The 19582-nt window shown below is 39.4% G+C and overlaps 3 protein-coding genes across 3 annotated transcripts; 2 read left to right on the top strand and 1 right to left on the bottom strand.

The window, feature by feature from the left end:
* Positions 1–1673: 1673 nt before the first annotated feature.
* Positions 1674–6076, bottom strand: LOC141015250 (desumoylating isopeptidase 1-like). The gene is made up of 6 exons (XM_073489211.1): positions 5679–6076; positions 5533–5554; positions 5349–5418; positions 5079–5188; positions 4560–4682; positions 1674–3672 (listed from the first exon to the last, which is right to left on the bottom strand). The coding sequence occupies exons 1-6, from the start codon at positions 5764–5766 to the stop codon at positions 3591–3593; spliced, it is 495 nt and encodes a 164-aa protein (XP_073345312.1). The 5' UTR covers positions 5767–6076; the 3' UTR covers positions 1674–3590.
* A 194-nt stretch (positions 6077–6270) lies between these two features.
* On the top strand, positions 6271–12597 carry xrcc6 (X-ray repair complementing defective repair in Chinese hamster cells 6). The gene is made up of 13 exons (XM_073489690.1): positions 6271–6305; positions 6698–6787; positions 7097–7212; positions 7932–8073; positions 8384–8635; positions 8863–9049; positions 9243–9429; positions 9733–9901; positions 10125–10286; positions 10420–10549; positions 11390–11490; positions 11600–11716; positions 11903–12597. Exons 2-13 carry the CDS (start codon positions 6715–6717, stop codon positions 12100–12102), a joined length of 1836 nt encoding a protein of 611 aa, XP_073345791.1. The 5' UTR covers positions 6271–6305; positions 6698–6714; the 3' UTR covers positions 12103–12597.
* Positions 12598–12883: 286 nt separating this feature from the next.
* On the top strand, positions 12884–18284 carry LOC141015655 (uncharacterized). Its single transcript, XM_073489800.1, has 8 exons — positions 12884–12946; positions 13183–13318; positions 13921–13998; positions 15381–15431; positions 15623–15673; positions 15782–15832; positions 16082–16111; positions 16993–18284. Exons 2-8 carry the CDS (start codon positions 13273–13275, stop codon positions 17709–17711), a joined length of 1026 nt encoding a protein of 341 aa, XP_073345901.1. The 5' UTR covers positions 12884–12946; positions 13183–13272; the 3' UTR covers positions 17712–18284.
* Positions 18285–19582: the final 1298 nt, after the last annotated feature.

Consider the following 19582-nt stretch of genomic DNA (forward strand, 5'->3'; position numbering starts at 1 on the left):
GTAAAGGAGACCTATTATGCTCATTTTCAGCTCACACACACCTGAGCCAGCACCACTAACAACAGAGCAGCTGTGCCAAAATAATTATATGAATAAAAATGTGCCAAACTAGCTGTTAGGCATAAATTATGCAAATGTGTGACATGGTGACATAGTGTGACATCACAAAGACAAGGAATTAAAGGGTGGACTGTGCTACGAGGTGTTTCAGGAGCAGTGTTTTATGTGGGAGAGAGGAGCTTCTGTTGGTGTGGACTTCCAAGACCTTTTACATGCACAAGAACATATATAAAACAATGAAAAAGCACAATAGGTCTCCTTTAACCAGTTCTAAAGGTTTATAAATCAATTGCAACTTTATAAAGGGCATCCAGAAAAAGCTTTTGATTAACTACACAGTATTTATTAACCACTTACAATGTATTATAAACATCAGTTGCAACTTCACAATGAACAATTGGTTAATAAATGTTTTATAAAGAATTTCATTGTTTGTTTAAAGTTAAAAAGTAACATTAACTAAAGTTTAATTAACTATAAATTTACCATGTATTAATGATGGTTATAAAGTGGTACCTAATGTAGAAGTGAGTGAATTCATCGCACTTTGACACTATGAACCTCTGCAGGTTGTGAAGTACCTTATAGTGTCTTTTTAACAAAAGAGCATATAAGAGACCAGAGCTATGATAAATGTATAAATATAAATATGACAGCCAAGTAAATCCAAAGTGTATTGGTGTGATATACAGTATGTAGCAAAAATGTGTATATACTGTACGTACTTGTACTTCTTATTACAAAGCAACTAATTTATACCCAACATGTTCTAGAAATGTTCTTTGCAGGAGATTGTTTAGTAACTGATGCCACTTTTGAAGATGAAATATTAAAGATTGTAAAATTCAGTTGAGGCTTTGGTTTGACTTGTGTTTGTATCAGAGAAATGTTGGATCTTTGATTCTTTTGGATAAAACACTGTACCAAGCAGCAGGGACCTTAATGGGGTCAGCTGAATGCTGAACACACTGAACCAACAAAACCTCCTGAAGCCAAAAACTTTAAGACAAGTTCTGTGTGGGAACACGTGAACGGGTTAAACATCATAATTAGGAGTTCAGGAGTTAATTAGTCAATATCGATTTAAGTTTACCAACTCTTTGTTAATAGTAAATAGTGTGTGTCATTGATGAGAATTGACTCCAAAACCACTGCTATGATTACCAGTTATCTACTGACAGGAGATTGAGAGCATAGTTGTGGTTTCACCATCAGCAGCTCCTCCTGCACTCACGGACCATCTGACAGCAGTTACAGAACACGTGCAAAATTTCCCCAGCTGGGATTTGAAACAGCAACAAATCACAAACATGTCCCAGTAACCACTAATTCCCCCGTCAATGTTAGAAATGTAAACACATTCGAGATTTATGCATTACCTTGATGGATCAACTACCTGCCACCGCTGAAGTGAGCCTGTAGTGTCACCCTGTGGCTGTTCCTCATACTGCATGAACAAAAATCAAGTGAGGATGGTTTCCTGAAATCTTACTAATCCGTACTCATTCTAATGACAGCTCATTACAGTATAAAAAAAACTTATCAATGCCGTTCTTCAACACAAATCAGTTCACAGCACAACAATTTTAATACTAAAGGATATTTTAATGCCACACACATTTAACAAAGTGCATCTTGCACTACAAATTACATTTAGTAGTAATGAGCCCTTTCAAGTGATAACTTGTTATAAATAATGTGTAAATTCTCTATTGATTTCTCAGTATAACAGGTCATTAAAAAGGGAGTTTAGTTTATCTAGAACAGGCCTTTTGTCAAACAAGTTCACTTAAGTGCAAGACATAAAACAAAATCATTATACAGTCCAATTTAAAATAATTATAAGTGACTTTAGAGGCCATATGTTAAATACAATCTTAAGATAATTTAATACATTTTAACAACCTGCAGGCACCTGTTAAACTTTATCAAGTATGTGACATTATGACAGTTAAACATTAAATATATTCAATATAATAATGATTCCAATATAACTATTCAGGAAGTTAACTGTCCTGATACGAGAATAACTTGAGAGTAAAGACACTGATGGCATCAACAATATATGTTTTTCCTTAAGGAGGGATTAATGGCTCTGCAGTAATACAGGTAAGTGGCTGTGGCTGTATATAATGTTTACCATGTCAGTAAATACAAACTATACAAAACTTCAACTTTATCAAGTCTTGGCAAGTGAAACAACTGAAGATGTTCAAATGATTGGTCCTGTATTATTGCACACACAGTACTATGCAGATGTTCCTGAGTGAAGCATCTCAGAGGTCACACACGTGTACAATGAAGATAACCCTTTAGATCTGGTTAAACTGTGTTTAAAACACTGAATACGAAGAAAGGCCAGCAGAACTGTTTTACGGTTTTCATCATTTAAACTCTTCCTTACTCTGGCCTTGCCTTTGGAGTGCAGTCCTGTCATGTCAATGATCACAGGGGAAAAATCTAAGCACTAAATGACACAACTTTAAAAAGAGGAATGATTAAGAGAACGGTTCAGCGAGTATAGCTATCTGTATTTTGATCCAGATCCAGATGGAATAATGTAGCTTTTAAAGTAACACATTTAGAGGAGTGCAAAAAACCTCACAAGACCTGAAAACACACATTAAAAACACAAATGAAGCATAACTTTGCACAGGTATCAGGAGAATTGTGATAAATTGTAATAAATAGCTTTACTCGTGATGAAGAGAGGCTCTCAAACCAGAAGCCCATATGTGCACGCTAAACAGAAACCTGTTTGAATGACCACAAGGTGGTGCTGGGGGGGAAACGTAGCATCTTATAAGAGGCATTATATGGTGAGAAAAAGGGTGAGAGACAAGGCTGCATGATAAGGCTGAGGTATGATGAAGATAAGAGCTAGTTATATACCAAGTTCTATATATACTGAGGAAACAACATATTTTAAGATTTTTACGTTTACATATTAAGCAGCTAAAAATGTAACTGTCACCTTCCCATATCTGATTTTATACATGTCAATTAATTTCTGGACAGGTCCTTTAATTGTAACCCACTTTCAAATAGACTGTCACAATTGAGCCCCCAAGTAAAGGACAAAGGCATATTTTTCAAAAGCCTCTCAAGAGCACAGCTGTGTAAAAGGATGAACTCATCCTCTAAAATAACTATTTTTAATACAAATCTTGATGATATACTGATTAATGATTTGGCCGAACCAGGTGAAGTACACTCACTTTATAAAACACACAAAAACTCGTAGCTGCACCTGATTTATCACACCCAGAATAGAAATCAACTGTTAAGTCCCCTGGCCTCAGTGACTGGCACACTTCAGATATGCAGAGTGCGGAGAAACTGAATAACTGAAAAACTGAAGAGAGAAGACGGTCCAAATGATGGCTGGTTAGCTGGAAAAGTGACTGAGAGCAAAGACCAACCTATCAACAACAAGTGTTATCAGGGTCTGACTGGTGGCTGCTGGTGAGTTTCCCACTCTCGCCAAACCCCTTAAACAAGAGTATTCTCTTTAATGAGCATAGCCCCATCTATCGCTGTCCAGTTATGTTGTTGCCTCCAGGACTTATGACGACAGAATCCAGTAACGGACGGAGAGCCTGGCCAAAAGGCCTAAAGAGGAAACACAGCAGACAGTAAAGGACTGATTGAGCAAAACAAGGAAAGACCGGAAAGAAACATAAGAGGCAGATGTCAGTGTCACAATAACTAAAATATCAATATTACTTGAGTACTTTCTGTGATATTAATATTTCAAAAATGTTGTGATGCACTGCAATACAATATTGTTTAAGTGTCACCTCCATGGGGAGGTATAATTAGTATGGAGAAGGAGAAATCCACCATCACATCTTCTCACTCACCATCAATCTGGGATCTGGGAAAATACTTACACTTGTTTTTGTTGAAAACCAATCTGTTCTTTTTTTAAAAAAAGTTTTTTCCCCCTCTTCTTTGATGGATTTCTCTCAATTACTCAAATAAACAACTCACTGAGTTGTTTATTTGAATAACTCAAAAGTGAAAACGGGGCTTCTCATGAACTCAGAAAGAAATCTTATTTTTTTTTAAATGAAAATACAAAAAATAAATAAATATGTTTTGGAAAATAAATAGGGGGAATGCAAAAAGAAATAAAACTTAAATTTTAAAAACGAATAAATTAATCAATAAAATTTCAATTTAAATGGTAAAGTTAATAGAATAAATACAAAGGTAAATAAATACAGAAGCAATTAAAACAGAAATATTAATTTATGCCACATTTCATAAATTAATTAATGGCATACTAATTTATAAGGTCATTTATTATTTTTTTTTATCTTGGCAGTTTAGGTCCTCCACATGATCAGCTATTCAAAAGAAAAGTATAATTACCATATTATGAATTCAAGATTTCTACAGCAGCATCGCCAGAGATAGTAAAACTACAGATTCAGATTAGACAGACAGAAAAAAACGAAGATCCTTAAAACGCTTATTAAATTGAGTGGACTCACGTGGACAGAATTTCAGATGGAAGGTCTGTGATGTACGATGGGATCTTTTTGCCTGTGAGGAACTGAGCCACCTCGTTGCTGAAAGCGTTGCAGTTGTGCTCAAACACGTTGTACTTGTCAAGCCTGTGCACCAGGAGAAAAAACATGAGAGAAAGAAATGAGACATACACGTATTTCAGAGAAAAGACAGAGGCCCGACAGGGTGGAGAAGGGCGGGCGAGCAGGAAAAGACAAGATAGAGACATCTTGAGAGATAACAGGAAGAACAGAGAAGTGTGAGACTTTAAATGTGTCTCTTGCAGATAAAGTGCATTGTTTCATTCTAGAAGAATTATGGGCCAAAATTAAAATTCACTTTGGCCTGTAATTCTTGCTGACATCTGGGGCAATTTCCAGGCAACATCTCACACCGCTGCAGGTTATCTTTTTAAAAAGTTGATGAAGCAACAACTCATTTTGCCACACAAATGTTTTTATATCTTAATTTTTATTTCACTAAATCTATGTGGTTAACCTTACCCGTATGTGGACTCTGACAGTGAATTCAGGTACTCCATGAAGAGCTCTGCAGTCACCTCAGTGCAGCCAAGGTCCACGATGGAGTCCGGTTCACCCAGCGCTGTGCCACCCTAGGATACAACACCCCTTGTTTAGATGCCTTTGACCAACACTTGTTGATCCAATACTTTAAAAGTACTTTTATTTTCCTTTACAGTAGTTAATGTGACAAAGGGATAATAATATTGCATGTGCTTTGTATTTTTAGGAAGGCATGAAAATGATTCTTACAGGTGGACAGTTGTTGATACCCGCTCCTCCATAGAAGTACTCCTTTCCATGGACCACAATAGCAGTGTGCCTATAAGACACCAAAACACCGTATTACAATAAAACCAAACCAAAGCTGTTAACTACAGATAACTGAATAGTCAGATGACTTGTACAAAATAAGTCTGTAATAAGCTGCACTCACCAAATCCCATCAAGCTGTTTCCCTGTGATGATTTAAAAAAAAAAAAACAGAATCAATCAGAATGACTTATTAAAGTGCTACAGGTCTGATCACACTGTTTCCGGCCTCCACGAGTTCAACCAACAGATAGCTATTCAGAAACTTACCTAGCATGACAGGACTCAGCTGGCGGGCCATGCCTTTGGACAAGTCGTAAATGTACAGTAGCGCTGGATAAGAGTCGGTTTGGTCCATTTTTACAAAAAGGGATTTGTTCAAAATGACGACTGCAGCTACACTAGTGTCAAGTCAGCCTACTCACATCCAACCAGACTTGACCGGTAGGTTAGCTAGCTTACCGGTAGTTAGCAAACAAAACTTTCAAAATAACTTTCAAAGTGAAAAGCGTATCGTGGAATTGTTACAAACACAGGCTACAGACAATTTAAATTAAAAGTAAGAAGTAAAGTAACGTTAGCGAAGATAAATCCACTAGTAACAGGCCGATGATGCCGGCTGCTGTGTCACTGTCTCACTGTAAACAATAACATGACTGTCAAAAAGTGCGCTGACATCATGATAGAGGAGCGAGCCACCATTCTTCCGGGATCGAGCCTTTCTGTAAAATAAACCCCGCCTACCTCACTACGATTGGCCAGTATCTCAGATTGGTAGCCAAGCGTCCAATAGACGACGTGCCGCTCCGTACGCTTTTCAGCGTGCTCGTCCACGTATCTGAACGCGCCAGCCATTGAAACTAGTCCGGACTTGTGGGCAGAAAGTAGCAGACCACCGTAAGTTGACTGCATGCCCCTACAATGAATACATATCCGTTCATGTTGTTTTTTAAATGTGTTTAGTTCATATAGTTTACCTGCATTGTGCATATATTTTCTTAAATAAGCTACTTCAAAATACCTGTGGAACGAGCAGTGCTAATTACAAGCTAAGCTAGCCTGCTAACCTAGACATTGCCCTGGTTATGTTAAAACCTCAATATTAACATTAATAATAATCATTAAACATTATTCATTGTCATGAATGGCTTTCCTATGTAAAATTATTGTTGTAGTGCGAAAAAAGCACTTTTTATATGTTCAAGTAGCTAAGTATCGGTATTATTCAAGCTAACTTACTTCTTGTTTCCTGTTGTTGCATCCTATTGAACTGCTGAATCCTTTGACAGAACCAGAAACAGCACAGATGGCAGAGTGGAACGCATACTACCGGAATGAGGATGAGGAGGAAGAGCAGGAGGAAGGAGAGCAATCTGGAGGTGAGATGAACCAACTCATAACTTCAAGTGAAGTGCAAATAGGTCAAAATTATCAGCTACCATCAATCAACTCTGATTTTTCATGCCACATTATTATTACACTCTGTATTTCACCAATTAGGGAACTATATTTGACTCTGATTTGATCACATTTGCATGCCATGCAGTCATGTGTTATGAACTACAGTTATTAACACATAATTTAACATACAGGTTTAAAGTTATCAAATACCATTTAAAACCAAAAATGAAGACATAGTCTGAACCCTTAAAGTTACACAATAACTAACCAGGCCGCTGTCTTTTCAGGAGATTATTACAAGATCACAGGGAGAGACAGTTTGGTCTTCTTGGTTGATGCCTCCAAGGAAATGTTCATCAAAGGAGAAGATGGACAGCCCTCCAACTTTGACATGACCATGCAGGTAAGATGGCCCGTTATCTTTACTCTCTTTTGCTTTGTCTCCATTGTGTTCTCCCTCTTTGGTTCATGTAACAGCCATCCTTGTACTGTAACAACTGGAAATGTTCGGAAATTGAATTGGGTAATTATTCAGATCCTAACATGGTTGGGAGTTGCAAGAAATGTGCTGGAATTATTTCAAACATTAGGTAAAGGTTGAGTCGATTAGCTTGTCACGATAATTAGATTATTGACTTATCATACACATGTTATCGACATGTAGATATATGAACATTGTACATTGACCATTTTTGCTGACCTCAATATTGCCCATTGTTTTTACATTTATGCAAGTTTGCATAAAAATGTCACCAACATTTTAGCCAACATGATACCAGAATAACTACAAAGGTTACCCCTACCTTTATAACACGTGGGCGCATTATCTCCTAATTCCAATGTCCTTATATCAAGAATTTAACATTAATTTGTCTTTAAAGAATGTACTTGCTTTATTATGATATTATATTATTATTAAATCAGTGTTAAAAAATGACAATGTTTATTGCAATTATTTCTTGGATAATACAACAAAAAGAAGATCTTGACAGGCCAGTCCAATAGTTCGACAAAGCATTTTTAAGTGTAAATCATCCTCGCAACAGTAATTCAGAGAAAAGGAGACTTTTTTTTGACTGAAATAAAATGAGAAATAATAATGTCTGTGTTGTCTCTTTGTAGGTTGTGCGCACTGTATACACCAGTAAGATCATCAGTAGTCACAGGGACCTGGTGGCTTTGGTTTTCTACGGCACAGAGCAGAGCAAAAATCCCAGGAACTCATTCAAGCACGTCTACGTGTACCATGACCTTGATGAACCTGGTGAGATGCTGCAATTTTGGAACTAACACCAACAAGCACTTTTGTTATTGTTATGATATGTTATTTCACAAAAACAAGCACAGTCAAAAACACTAATGTAATGATTTTAGTGAATCTGTACATCAATGCATGACTCATATAAAATGTAAGCATTGTGAGAAAGTTCTGCAATGGAAATTGTGAGCCTTCCCTAATCAGAATGTGTTTTTTCCCCGTTAATAATGTTTTGAATTGCTCTTACACCCCTATTCATTCTTTTTTTCCTCATCTTTCCTCTTACATTTGTCTGTCTCTCCCTTATTTTCCACAGGTGCAAAGCGAGTGCAGGAAGTGGACGCTCTCCGGGGGGATAAAGGTGCCAAGCTAGCAGCAGAGACCATGGGCAGCGGGGAGACGTCATTAGGTGACGCCCTGTGGTGCTGTGCCAACCTCTACAGTGACATCAAGCTACGCCTCTCTCACAAGCGGCTCATGATCTTCACCTGCAGGGATGAACCACACGGGGGCGACAATACAAAGGACCGACAGGCTCGCACCAAGGCCAGTGACCTCAAAGAGACCGGTATGTCTGAAGCAAAGGCTGCTTGTCTCTCAGGAAAACCTGTAGTACGGTTTTGAAAATCAAATCTGGCTGCAGAAACTTTGCTGGGAAATTTTAGTATTGCAGTCTAATTTTATAATTTAGGCTGAAAATACAGGTGCAGTTTTACATTAAATGTTAACATTGCAGCTTTTATTATGCTAAGCCTGTATGTCATGGACTTACTTGACTCATTTGTTCTCTCCAAGGTGTTGTCATAGACTTACTCCATCTGATGAAACCGGGCGGCTTCGATGTCTCACCCTTTTTTCGTGACATTGTAAGTCCTCCTGAGGATGAGAGCGAGTTGGGGCTGCAGCTGGAGCCTTGTGACAAACTGGAGGACCTCCAGAAGAGGGTGCGGGCCAAAGAGCAGAAGAAAAGAGCCCAGGCCAGGTAGAGATCAGTGACACATTAGCATTTCCAGACAAATTAAAAGTTATTCACACTGTCTTGAATCCTGCAGATGATTTATCACTCAGTCTTTTGCTTTCTTCATCCATTGTGGTTTGTCTCTGTGTCTTTTCGATCACTCAACCCCTCCTCTCTCCTATTTTTTACACCATCCCTCCCTTTCTGCCGTCTATAGGTTAAACCTGTGTCTTGGTGAGGGCATAAACGTAGCTGTGGGAATTTATTCAACAGCTGTACAGGCTCGGAAACCATCAGCCATTAGACTTTACAGGGAAACCAATGAGCCGGTCCGTAGCAAAACCCGAACCTTCCACACCCAGACAGGCAGCCTGCTGCTGCCCAGTGAGATAAAGAAAGCCCAGGTAGGAACAGTCTCATTATATGCTCATTTTGGTTTGGTATCATGAAAGTGCGTTTTGTGAAAGATTTAAACTTATATTTACATGACATTTTAAGTTGAACTGTGTGGTAACAACCCAGTAATACATCTTAAATTATGATCCATTACCCACCAGAAGACATGATGACAAACAACTAAGCAGAAAAATGTATCAGCCACAACGAGATTTACCAGAGATCAAGTGATGATCAGCATCACTATCATTATCTGATTTAATTCGGTGATTTTGTTGGTGCTTCTCTTTTCTCCTGCACATCTGCTGTAGACGTACGGTAAGAGGCAGATAGTGATGGAGAGGGATGAGACCGACGCCATCAGGAAGTTTGAAGATCCTGGAATGTTTCTGATCGGGTTCAAACCGATGGAAAAGCTCAAAATTCACCACCATATCCGACCTGCTGTCTTCCTCTATCCTGAGGAGGGCGAAGTGAAAGGTAGCACTGTTTGTCTGTCTGTGTCTTACTGACTTCAGAACTAAAAGGAAGAATCAGTTGATATGTTTATGATATTTCGCCTTTAGTGTTATCTGCTTTTAAACATGCATGCTTTTTAGTTTTATTATTTTAAATGTTGTACAATGAGTGAACAGCAGCCCAGTGGGACTGAAACTCTGTCTTGTCTGTTTGAGCTCTAATGTATGCTGTGTTCTCCATGCAGGCAGTGCATGTCTGTTCTCTGCTTTGTTGAGGAAGTGCAGCGAGAGGAACGTGTTCGCTCTGTGTCGCTGTGTTGCTCGCCGAAACTATGCACCTCGATTTGCTGCCCTGGTGCCTCAGAAAGAAGAGGTGGACGAGGGGAAAGTACAGATTACACCACCAGGTAATACATCGCTGGACTCGGCTACAGTTTCACTGGGTTTAATTAATCCAAAGTGTAGCATATTATAACAAACTTAAGCTTCTTTTGCAATTTCAATTTCAAAAGCTGATGTCACCTCTCTTGCCTGTATCAGGTTTTAACGTCATCTACCTGCCATACGCTGACGACATGCGAACTCTGGATCCTCCCCAGGGCCCATCTGCCTCACAAGTACAGGTGGACAAGATGAAGGAGATCATCTCCAAGCTGCGCTTTAAATACAGGTAGCTGTACATGTTCACTGCTTTAAAGAGGTCTTAGGCCTAGTCCACACATGCGTGCCAGTATAAACAGGGAGCGGATTGTAAACTGTGGTCAGTTGCTTAGTTACAGAAAATACTATGAACAAGGCAGGGAAATGTGATTGCTTGTCACAGAATCTTTTTGATTAATGTTATTTTGTCAGTTAAACATTGTAAACAGCTATTTTGTCCCTCTTTTCAGTCATTGTATTGTCAATTGTATCCGTTCCAATTGTGTCTTTCTAAATATAAACAAAATAACGTCCATTTTGTCACAGTACAAACTCAAATACTCTTTGAGTCATAACACGTACTTCAAGTTCATATTTGCTAATGATGCTACAAACACTGATAACGTGTGGGTCTGTGTCATCGTTTTTCCAAATTCTGTTTCTGCCTGTGTTTGTTGGTGACAATAGAGTTTCTGAAGAACATCACCCTGGCAAGAGTTTTCCAAATGTCTGTTTTCAGTGACCTAGAACGGCATTTAGGTGTGTACGAAAAGGCCAAAATGCATAGAAATAGCTTTGTTTTCAGAAATACCCGTGTAGGTTTAGAATGATTTTGTAGATTTTCAAATTCTGTATCCCTAAAAACAAAAAGTGTGTCTGTAAGTCTCTTCAGTGTTGTTTTGCCACTTCAAAGGGATATTATTCATACATTTAATTAAAAAAAGGTAACTAATTTATTTAGTCAGCACGTTCTTGTTGAATATATGAAAACGTTGTGATGACAGACGGAGCAAGTCTGATCTCTGTTCATACCAAGGTGATGTCAATGTTTTTCTTTCTGTAATGTTTTATTCTTTGCAATGTAACGCAGGAGTGAGGCTTTCGAGAATCCAGTCATCCAGCAGCATTACAGGAACCTGGAGGCCTTGGCTCTGGATATGATGGCTCCAGAGGAAACAGAGGACCTCATCAGTAAGATGCAGACAAACAAACAAACAGAGATCCTGGTTCCTCTTGTGGTTGATTCAATCACTTCTTGTCTCTCTCCCATACTGTCTTGTCTCTCTTTGCTCTGTGTCAGTGCCAAAGGTTGAGCAGATTAACAACCGACTGGGTCCTTTGGCTCAGGAGTTTAAAGATCTCGTCTACCCTGCTGGCTACAACCCTGAGAGCAAACCAGCTGCCAAACGCAAAACAGGTCAGAGCTGGAGTCATAACAAAAATTAAGCTAAATATCTCTGTTCTGCCCCAAAACGCAGTATTTCCAGCGGTTTGAATATAGTTATTGATCAGTATTGATGACTTTGAAATACTTCTCTGACTGCTTTAGTTATTTTGTGCTGCGGTACAGTAAAAATCTGACTTTCCATATCTTCTCTCGCAGCTGATGCCGGAGGCGGAGCTGAGAAGAAGCCCAAAGTGGAGGTGCCAGAAGACGAGCTGAGGGCCCACGTGCAGAACGGCACCCTGGGAAAACTGACCGTGCCTGTGCTGAAGGAAGCCTGTAAACAGTTTGGGGTTCGGACCACTGGGACCAAGAAGCAGGAGCTGATAGATGCTCTGATTGCCCGGTTGGGCCCCTGAGGAGTTAGATATACACCTCACTGTGCCTTCGTAAGCTTGTTTAGATCAGTGTGTGTTCAGCCACTTTGCACAAACCAAGTGCTGGTACATTTTGTGATTCATTTTAAAAGCAGGTAACAGTTTTAAAAGTCACTGTGTGACCTGTGAATTTGGGATAGACAGGGCACTGATGAGTGTTCACAAAAGGGTTTCCTGTTGTGTTTGATAAGATTAAACTTACTTTTTTTTAAGAGGCAGCATGGTTCAGTGCAGCTCACTGCTAATGTCTGTAGTTTCTTTGTCAGTTCCACAATACATGAATAATGTTTGAATGTAAAAAAGAAGTGATTTTCATGTGACCAAGATCTCTGAAACTGGTTAATGTGGGTTACAACATATTGAAAGTCTTGTGTGCATTGGAATACACTGTACTGTAAACACAACAAAATACTCTTAACTACTTATGACACTTGTTGATATTCTTGCATTTGCTTTAATAAAAGAAAATCTTTTACAGCTCTGCATCTGCTTTGTTTTATTTTAATAACTGCATGAGTCAGTACACTGCACTTCTTAAGCTGCACTTCCAGTTCTTCTTGTAGCAGGAAAGAAGGTGTGTCCTTCCAAAATAAGACCACAGCATTATCAGCATACCGGGACCTTTTCACTGCATTGTGTTGCCACACAGCAGAATAAAGTAAGGGCAGTGTTCCTGTTGGGGGCAGGCCTACACAGGCAACTTGTTTCTACACAACAGCAGGAAGAAGGGAGCATATACAACTTTGACCTCATGTGAGTTGCGTCAGGGTTGATAGAGTGAAGGTAGATGGTATTCCTGTGGGAGGATTTTCTGACAACACACCAGGTAATAACGCTGTAAGAACATTTCAACATAGCTGTGGGATAACAGACTTATGTCGATATATGTCGAGTGTTTAATGCAAGGTTTACCCTGTCCTGAAGCTTTGCTACGTGTTTATATACAACTGATTGATTATGGAGCTTTTCCTTGTTGTGAACTAGTTTTAATTTGAGTTTTTGTATAATCACATCGACGTTGCAAAATATTTGTCAACCCAGGTGTTATGTTCAACTTTTTAGGGCCTTTATTTTGCAAGTTCTGAGTAGAAGTGCCGTCACATATTCCTGCTACCTTTACACCGCCTGAAGGGCTGTCAACTACAGAGAGACATGGAGTGTCAGTGTCCACAGGAGAACTCTGAGGATGCTGTTACAGGTGAGACTCAGATATAAAAAACCCATCAAACATAATGTAGTTCCTAAAGACATTAAAGATGTCTGCACTACTGTATAGGGACCATACAACATATTTATATTTTAACTTGTAATAAATTGTTCATTACTCGCTTATTGGTTGTTACATTGTATCATGGTTGTAAATACCAAACCAAGCAAATCTGTTTGACTTCCCGATTAGTTTTTCAAAATAAATATAAGCAATTAATTTTTCAGTTATAACTTGATAAGTATAGACAAAACAACATTTTCATGCTTATTATTAAATATTACATTTGAAAAAGTTTTCTACACAGCTGCTGTGAGCTGCCATATTTAAAAACTGTGCTTAAGTTTCCTGTATTGATCCAATCCTGAACTGAATAAGTGATGTCAGCCTTTACATATAAAGATTAGAATGAAAGCATTTATTTTGATTATAAACCTGAATTCACTCACACAAAGTCCTGCGTAGAACAATAGAGGTTTCATGGGAGTATTTCATTCTGGAGTTCACATGTGGGTGAAAGGTAAACCCCATGATAAGTTGTGTACAACGTTGCAATACTAATGTTATTCTCCCCTTTCCTCCACTCTGTTCAGGCTGGTGGATGAACAGCAACAGTGTCCAGATGGGAGCTTTTACTGTGGTGGGGTATCTTCTCTACAGATTCTCACAGAGTCAGTCCCTCACCGACACACACGTTCACATTCATTTAAAACAAAACAAAACCGACAATTCCCCTTACATATAGCCATATTGTTTCTCTAATTGATTGACCTGTCCTCCTCAGAGATAAAGTCTAAACTAGAAATCACAGAAAATCTAAAACACATCCAATGAAAAGACCAAGGCCAACAATTAATTAATTCTACTAACAAGCCTTTTCTGTGCCTCCATTGTTGTCAAAAAGTTATGAAACATACTTAAAAGAGCCGCACCATCACAATGAACATGGGTGCTTAAATTTAAATGCAGTTAAAGCAACATTATTCGGTAATTTGTATTTTGTGCGTTTTGGCAGCTCCAACTGTCTCTTTCTCTCTTTTTTGCTTCCTCCATCAGTGTTATTTTCATTCACTTCACCCCTGTCATGATGTCCGTAAAGGCTGCTGAGCCCGCTACCGTTGCCCACCTCCTCCTCTTCCGGGTGGACCACTGTGATAGCTTTGTAAACACCACACTCCGCGGCAGTAAAACCAGAGGACATTTTATAAAATATGTTTCAGTTTTACCAAAATCAGTGATGGTGCTGTGTGATGTACTGCAGTACATTGTGCACTGTACTCCTACCCACTCACTGAACTTATACAGCACAGAAAAAAGCAATAGGAGTGGCTGAAAATGAGACGCCATTCATCCTATTATAAGTCACTGCAACATTACAATGATTTTGACGCTGATATTTTAAGGTATAATAGTTACATATTGTTGCTTTAACCCAACATACTGCAGTCTGCCGCTGACCTGGTGCACTAAATGTGTACCAGTCCGCTGCTAAAAATAGTTCTCAACAAATGCACCATTAACTCCTCCAACTAACATATGCTTAAAACAACAGTGCCTAGCTGTTTTAGTAAATGACTGAGCCTGTTTTTTTAAAAACAAAATCAAATAACATACAGAGTTTGTGACCTGTTTTAAAGATTCATATCTCTAACAGGAACAAATTGCCTTTGGGTTGAGCGCCACAGACATAATAAGAAAGTTAAAAAGCATTATGAATTATTTATACATAGATACACACCAGGAACCACAAAAAGTTTTTAATTCATTGGAGAGTATCCTGTTTGCCCTCGAGATTTTTTCGTGCCAAGATGATATTAAAATTAAATTTTATTCTGATTATTTGAATTATAATTTGCTGCTGGTTTATTGAATTAGAGAAATCTGTACAGTGAGGGCAGTTCGCAGGATCTGAACTTTAATGTCTCTGATTTGTAGGTTCACCTTCAGTTTGATGTTTCCATCAGCAAATCGGGGTTCTGTTTTGTCACGGATTATGTCTTCGAATTTACAGTATTCATCTGATCATACTGATTGTGGTCTGTTTTCCCTGCAGCACTCCCAGCTCTGATCCGGTGGCCGATTCGTCTGTTCTGCTCTCTGACTGGTGAGTTTAGTTTGGGTAATCAATCAGAGGCCAGAGGTAACAGCCTGGTTTTAGCTGACAGCACACAAAACTAAGGTTGCCATCAATATGATAGATGAAATACCTCTAACGATCTGTTATTATCCTGTCATGTTTGTGTGTGATATGAAATAAAATCACCAGACCAAGAACATGTGTTGTTTCTACCCCAGGTCTGTCAGCCCTTTGGGGCTGGGTGAGCCACCTCGTGGGAACCCTTCGTGGTACAAAATATACATCCTTCATATCTCACCCACAGGAATAAAACACAAATACCACCTATAAAAAAAAAAATCAGATGCTAACTTTTCTATCTATGTCTTGTGTCTCAGTAATCGAGAGCCTGTTTAAATGGCTGCGTCGGATTTGGCGGTTTTTCGAAGGTGAGTGCTGCCTGCATCTGTTCTGGGATGTTGTTTACTCTTCACTGTGTGCTTTGAATCGACTTTTTAAGTGAAGGTAAACAGGTCAGGAGAAGTTTACAACTTGAGTGGGTAGAGGAAGTGACTCAGAAACTCAGCAGACACATGACAGCAATTTAGTATCTCAAGGGACTGGAACTATTTTAGTGACAGATCTAGGTAATAATTACAGGCCTATAATAACTGTCTTTCAATCTGCTCCTCCATCAGGATTTTCCTCAAAGTTCAAGTCAAACACAGGTCAGTTCACCATAACCTGTTACCATTCCTGGAAATGTATGTAAAATTATCCTAATTATCCTTTTTAAAGTTTATAAGCTGATTTTTTCCCAAGCTTCCGCATATAACTATATAAAGTGTGATGTGGACTAGTAATGGAGAATGCTAGTTCACATCCTGGGAATTGCCGAGGTGCCCTTGAGCAAGGCACCGACCCCTTACACTGCTCGTTGGGCGCCGTGCATGTGGCAGCCCCTTCACTCATCTCCTCTATACACTGTGTGTGTGTGTGTGTGTGTGCATGTGTGTGTAATGTGAGTGAAAAAGAACATTTCCCCATTGTGGGATTAGAAGGGATTTTAAAATTTTAAAAAAAATTAAAATAAAAAAAACTTGCATGGTTTTCCTATCTTAGGGCTTTATACTAATAAACTGATAAACTATATATTGCTGGATTTGATATCTCATTTGCTACTTGATGCATCAATCGTCCGGGGGCTGGCATGTAAGTGGCTCAGGAATAAGGAGAAAGAAGAGAGAGTGGGTCACTTGTCTACACAATCACTCATTGGCTGTTGTAGGATCTATGGTGGGCATATAAACTCAGATCTGCTCAAATGAACTGTCAATCAAATGGCTACCATCTCCGGTGTACAGGGATTACTGCATCTGCTGTGAAATTAGAGTGTTTTAAGAGCATGAAAACGCACCGCAATAATAACAAAAAAAAAATTGGCCATTTTGTCACCATTTAATCTTGGAATACTGTGTTTTGGAGTGAATATAGTGCAATATTTTGGGGTCGGGGGTTCTGCTTTCTCTTGCTTGTTCTGGGCTGAGAATCACAGCTTTTCTCTAAAGTCCTTTATTATTTATCTGATAAACACTTGTGACTTTTGCAGGGTCATCTAATGAATCAGAGACTCGCAACTGTTCCAACAAATCTAACTTGAGGCTGATCCTTCTGGGACCCGCCGGTGGAGGACGGACCTCCCTGGCACAGACTTTGTTGGGCAACAATGAGACAAGGACACCCATGGGTCCCCTAATGGAGAGTACCAAGAGATGGACAGTAATGGATGGTGAAGAGGTTACAGTGATCGACACCCCAGATCTTTTGGGGCCATCATTGGGGAGCAGCATGAGAGCCAGGGAAGCTCTGAGGAGCCTCCAGCTCACCAGTCCTGGACCACATGCCTTCCTGCTGGTGATCCGCGCTCCTGCCTCCAGTATTGGTATCGATCAGGATGGGGCCCAGGCGATCCAAACCACCCTTGAACTGTTCGGAGACGATGTCGCGGGGTACATCATCCCAGTGCTCACCCATGCAGACCGTCTGGGTCGAAGGCGTACTGTAGATCAGCTGCTGGATGTGGACACTGGAAGTCTGAAAAAGGCTCTGTCTCTATGCGTCCAGAGGCCAGAGCTGGTGGACAACAGGCCAGAGTGCCCCCTGGAGGAGCAGAGTGCGATGCGCAGACAGCTGATAGGGCATGCGATGGAGATGAAGACACAGCGGGGACATTTTGTCCACGAGCTGCAGAGGAGGGAGGACTACATCAGAGAGGAGCTGCTAGCTGACATGTCCTCTGCACTGGCTGGAAAACTGGGACACATGTAAATAAGAGAGGGAGAGATTGTGTCATTGGTCTTCGTGACAGAGTTGTCAGGGTGTTGAAAACATAAGCAGGCAGGATTCACTGTATGTTAAATGTGCAATTTTGGCTTTAAGAGTGCAAGGGTGATTCTTTGACTGAGGTCACTCTGCTGGTTTACCACTGTCCCAATGAATTTACTACCTCTGGCCGCCTTTTGGTTTTCAACATGCCACAGATGCTTTTGGTTACTTATGATGTTCACATACACATTTAATTTTCCCATCCTGGGGTGTTGTAATTCTTTGATGACCTGTTTATTCTTTTGTATATGCCTGTGTTTTCTTCCTCTGCTCCAGTGCTTTGCCCTCCCCTGTCTTTCATTCTTTCATAATTTATAAGAGTTATCAAACTTTAAAGATGGTCAGGGAAAATAAACTGAAGTCATATGGGACTAGAGTTCAAACTCTGTGCTTCCTCCAGGAGCCTCTGAAACAGCATTTAGACCAAGAAATTACCTAAATAAAGAATGTAATTGCTAGTTTTATGGACTGTATTTAAGTTGGTGTGAACATTAAAAACATAATTTTGGCAACAGATGACAGTGACAAGTTGATATATGGTACAATAAGATCTGTGATTTAATATATCAGTCTAGCTTTAATTGTGACATATTAATAGCATCTTTACTTCACAAGTATACTGTATGTCGTCAATGTAATGCAGTGGAAACCCACTTTAATCGTTGTGGAGTTGAGGTTGCCCACATTTTTATGACCTGAAACACAAATTAGACTCGTAAAAGCACATGGGCCATGTGGTTAGAGAGAGCATTCAACATATCAGTATAGCACCCTCAACAGACCAATCAGGTTCCTCATGGGCATGATGATGTAAAAGGAAAAAATAACACCCACTGGTCTGCTGTTCTTGTTCCACGACTGACCTCTGACCTGAGAAAAGACAAAATTGTTGAAAAGTGGTGTGATCTTAACTGGGATATGTCTGGAAGATATTGGACTTTCAGATAAGTTTAATTGAAAAATACTCGACCTTCTCTTTCAGCACAAAAGCTGCACACAATACCAGCATTTCTAAGCTTATTAAATTTGAGGCTACTGACCACCGAATCAAGTGACTCCTCTAATTCAAAATGGTCACTCGTTGTGCCAAACGTAATGAGGATTTACACCAAACTCTGCTTTTTAGCCACTTTTAGCTCACATTCAGACGAGTTGGCAGACCAGTAGACCACAGTAGAGCTAAAAATAAATTGAGTAATATGGACACAATCACCATCAAAGGGATGACAATATGTTCTTGTGTCTGCTCTTTGCTAACATTTGGGCCATAACAACTTGCTAAGCTCAGAGTCGTGTTTGTTTTGCCCCCTATTGGTCAAAAAATACTAAATGCAGCTTTAAAGTCAGTTCTGGTTGATTTGGAGATTGCAAATGTATCACTGAAAAAGTGCATCATTTTAAGCTACAGTCAAAAAATCGACAGAAGAGGAACAACTCCTTTATGTTTTCGCAGTGTTGCTAAAGAAACCATGGGCTGAAGTGATTCATTGTGTCACATTGTTTTAATAAAGGAGACAAGAGAAGACCATCAACAATGTCATCATTATGTTAAGTATATCCTGGAAGCAGCTCTTGTGTTCCACGTCAACCCCAGTAGATGAATCCATTGTTTCCTGTGGATCCCCAGTGCATAGTATGCAATTTGAATTCTGCACAAGAAATGCAGAGTCAGTCACAATGAGGCTACTATATAAAGATGCAATGAAGGAATGCAAATACATTCAGTGGCTATCGCTGAAGAGATATCTGCCACAGATACCATCAAAAAATTAGATTTGATAGACTAAAAAACTTTAAGATGAATATTAGTACAT

This window comes from Pagrus major, chromosome 20 (assembly GCF_040436345.1).
Source record: "Pagrus major chromosome 20, Pma_NU_1.0".
Lineage (NCBI taxonomy): Eukaryota > Metazoa > Chordata > Actinopteri > Spariformes > Sparidae > Pagrus > Pagrus major.